At 42.9% G+C, this 2599-nt stretch overlaps 1 protein-coding gene across 1 annotated transcript; it reads left to right on the top strand.

Annotated features, from left to right (window-relative positions):
• Positions 1-549: 549 nt before the first annotated feature.
• LOC108798710 (E3 ubiquitin/ISG15 ligase TRIM25-like) lies at positions 550-2148 on the top strand. The gene has a single exon (XM_018570489.1). The coding sequence runs from the start codon at positions 550-552 to the stop codon at positions 2146-2148; it is 1599 nt and encodes a 532-aa protein (XP_018425991.1).
• The last annotated feature ends 451 nt before the right edge of the window (positions 2149-2599 follow it).

Here is a 2599-nt window from a genome sequence, read left to right as displayed (position 1 = left end):
ACTGTAAGTACTGTGTCCTCTTTTTGGAGTTGGCAAGTCCACGGGTGTCCTGTGCTCGAACCCTCTCTCCCGAAATTATTAAGTAAATTCCTTGCAAGCTAAATATCTGCAGCATGGAAGTCAGTTAATTGATTGCCACTGGTGGGTCGGTTACTGCTTTGGGGCAACTTTTAAACTTTGTACCCTTGACAGGCTAGGAGAGTCCAATACATTTATAGGGGTGAGCGATCTAGACCTGAAGTCAATATAAGCCTTTGTGCTCTGTTTTAAGGGACAGGACAAAATACAATAGGTGCACTTGGACCACATTATGGGATTGACTGGGCAAGTCTGGGGGGTGATTTTTGTTGTGTTGGGTGTTTTGTTTTAAATATCAAAAGAAATAACTTTAAAACTTATAGGATACATATGGCTCCCTAAGTGAACAATTAACCTTTCTGGCATACCCCTTCAAATATCATAGTACAAAGTTTAGTCACACCCTCACCACATGTCTGGTTTAGTGGATTCTGCATGTCAGAATTTCACTTTCATTTCTTTGCTGTAACAATGGCATCTGCAGATGTGAGAAAGGATCTGCTGGACTGTTCTATCTGTCTGAACATTTATACGGATCCTGTAACACTGAGATGTGGACACAACTTCTGCCGGGATTGCATTGATCAGGTGTTGGACACACAGGAAGGATCTGGAGTTTATTCCTGTCCTGAATGCCGAGCAGAGTCTGTGGAGAGGCCTGTACTGGTAAGGAACATAACTCTGTGTAACATCGCGGAGAGTTTCCTCTTTACTCAGCCAGGTCAGGAGGATACTGGAATCTTCTGCACTTACTGTGTGGACTCATCTGTCGCTGCTGTTAAATCCTGTCTTCATTGTGAAGCTTCTATGTGTGATAAACACCTGAGAGCACACAGCAAGGCACTAGAACATGTCCTAACTGAACCCACCACCTCCATGGAAAATAAGAAATGCTCTGTCCATAAGAAGATCCTGGAGTATTTCTGCATCAAGGACTCTGCCTGTGTCTGTGTGTCTTGTAGGTTGGCTGGTGAACACCGTGGACATCAGGTGGAGATGCTGGATGAGGCTTCTGAGAAGAAGAAGAAAAGACTGAGGAATGTTCTGCAGGAACTGATCACCATGAGAGATGAGATTGAGGAAAGAGTCCGGAATGTGCAGGAACGCAAGAGCAAAGTGCATAGGAGAGCAGATGAAGTAGCAGAGGAGGTCAGCGCCTTGTTCACTGAAATCAGGAGACAGCTTGAAGATCTGGAGAAGAGGGTCCTGAGTGAGGTCTCCAGGCAGAAAGATGAGCTTTCACTCTCCATCTCTGACCTATTACAGCAGCTGGAATTAAAGAAGGATGAACTGTCCATGAAGATTCATCACATTGAGGAGCTGTGCAAAATGACTGATCCACTGACTGTCTTACAGGGACCAGACATGGGTGATGCTGAGGAGGGAGATAATGAGGACAGAAAGAGACATGATAAGCAGCCCCATGATGGAGGTCATCTGGAATTGGGTTTGATTTTACAAACATTGCACACATTATTTTATATGATGCGAGGTGCCAAGATAAGGATCTATATACCAAAACCTGCAGACATGTTCCTGGATGTAAACACAGCTCATAATAATCTTCATATATCCGATGACAGGAAAACTGCAGCCTGGTCAGATATAATGAAGAAGCGCCCAGAAACGCCAAAGAGATTTCAGCGTCTTTTTAATGTATTGAGCAGCAGCAGTTTTTCCTCTGGGCGGTATTACTGGGATGTTGAGTGCAGGGAAGCATCAAACTGGAAGATAGGAATGTGTTATCCCAGTATAGAGCGGAAAGGAGACCAGTCACGTTTTGGAGAAAACAACAAGTCCTGGTGTTTGCAAAGGGCAGAAAATCTTTTTGTGGTCTTACACGGCAGCAAAGTATTCCAGTTACCTCACAAAAGTTCCAGTAACAGATTCAGGATCTCTCTGGATTATGAGGGAGGCCAACTGTCATTTTATCAGCTGAGTGAGCCGATCAGACACCTCCACACCTTCACCGCCACCTTCACTGAGCCCCTTCATGCAGCAATAAGTGTGTACTGTAGAATGAGAGGTGAGGTGTATGTAAACAATTGGGTGAGGATTGTAGAAAGTTAAAAATAAATCAGATAGAACACATGTGGTGAATATTTACTTACATCAAAATCTCAATCATTGGTAATGCCGATAATATATTTATACCCACAGCACAGGTTTCAGGTACATATGAAATATTCATGTCCCAAAGCCCAAAAATTATTTTAAAAGTATCAAAAGCCAAAACTTTTTTGTAGTTTTAGAAAGAGTGGTAAGCAGCTGAAAAGCTGGTAGTATGTGTGCTGGCACGGACACTTGAAGTCTCCTCAGGGCATATGTGACAGTGTGACTATGCAGAAGAAAATCAGGGGCCAGGAACAAAGCATTGTCACCCTATAACAGGAAGTGCTCGAACAAGGCCTTAGAGGGTTGGATCACCAAACATTATTTTAATGACAGCTGTGGATTTAAATACATTGCAAACAAATTCTGAAATGACATTAATATGTTACTGCTTATATGAGATTTTTTT

Source organism: Nanorana parkeri, unplaced genomic scaffold (assembly GCF_000935625.1).
Source record: "Nanorana parkeri isolate BGI_ZX_2015 unplaced genomic scaffold, ASM93562v1 scaffold1542, whole genome shotgun sequence".
In the NCBI taxonomy this organism is placed as follows: Eukaryota; Metazoa; Chordata; class Amphibia; order Anura; family Dicroglossidae; genus Nanorana; species Nanorana parkeri.
Note: the sequence above shows the minus strand (reverse complement) of the source record. Positions and strands in the feature narration are given on the sequence as shown.

What these genes read in the sequence shown, in the direction of transcription:
- LOC108798710 (XM_018570489.1), top strand. Translation starts at nt 550, where the DNA reads ATGGCATCTGCAGATGTGAGAAAGGATCTGCTGGACTGTTCTATCTGT.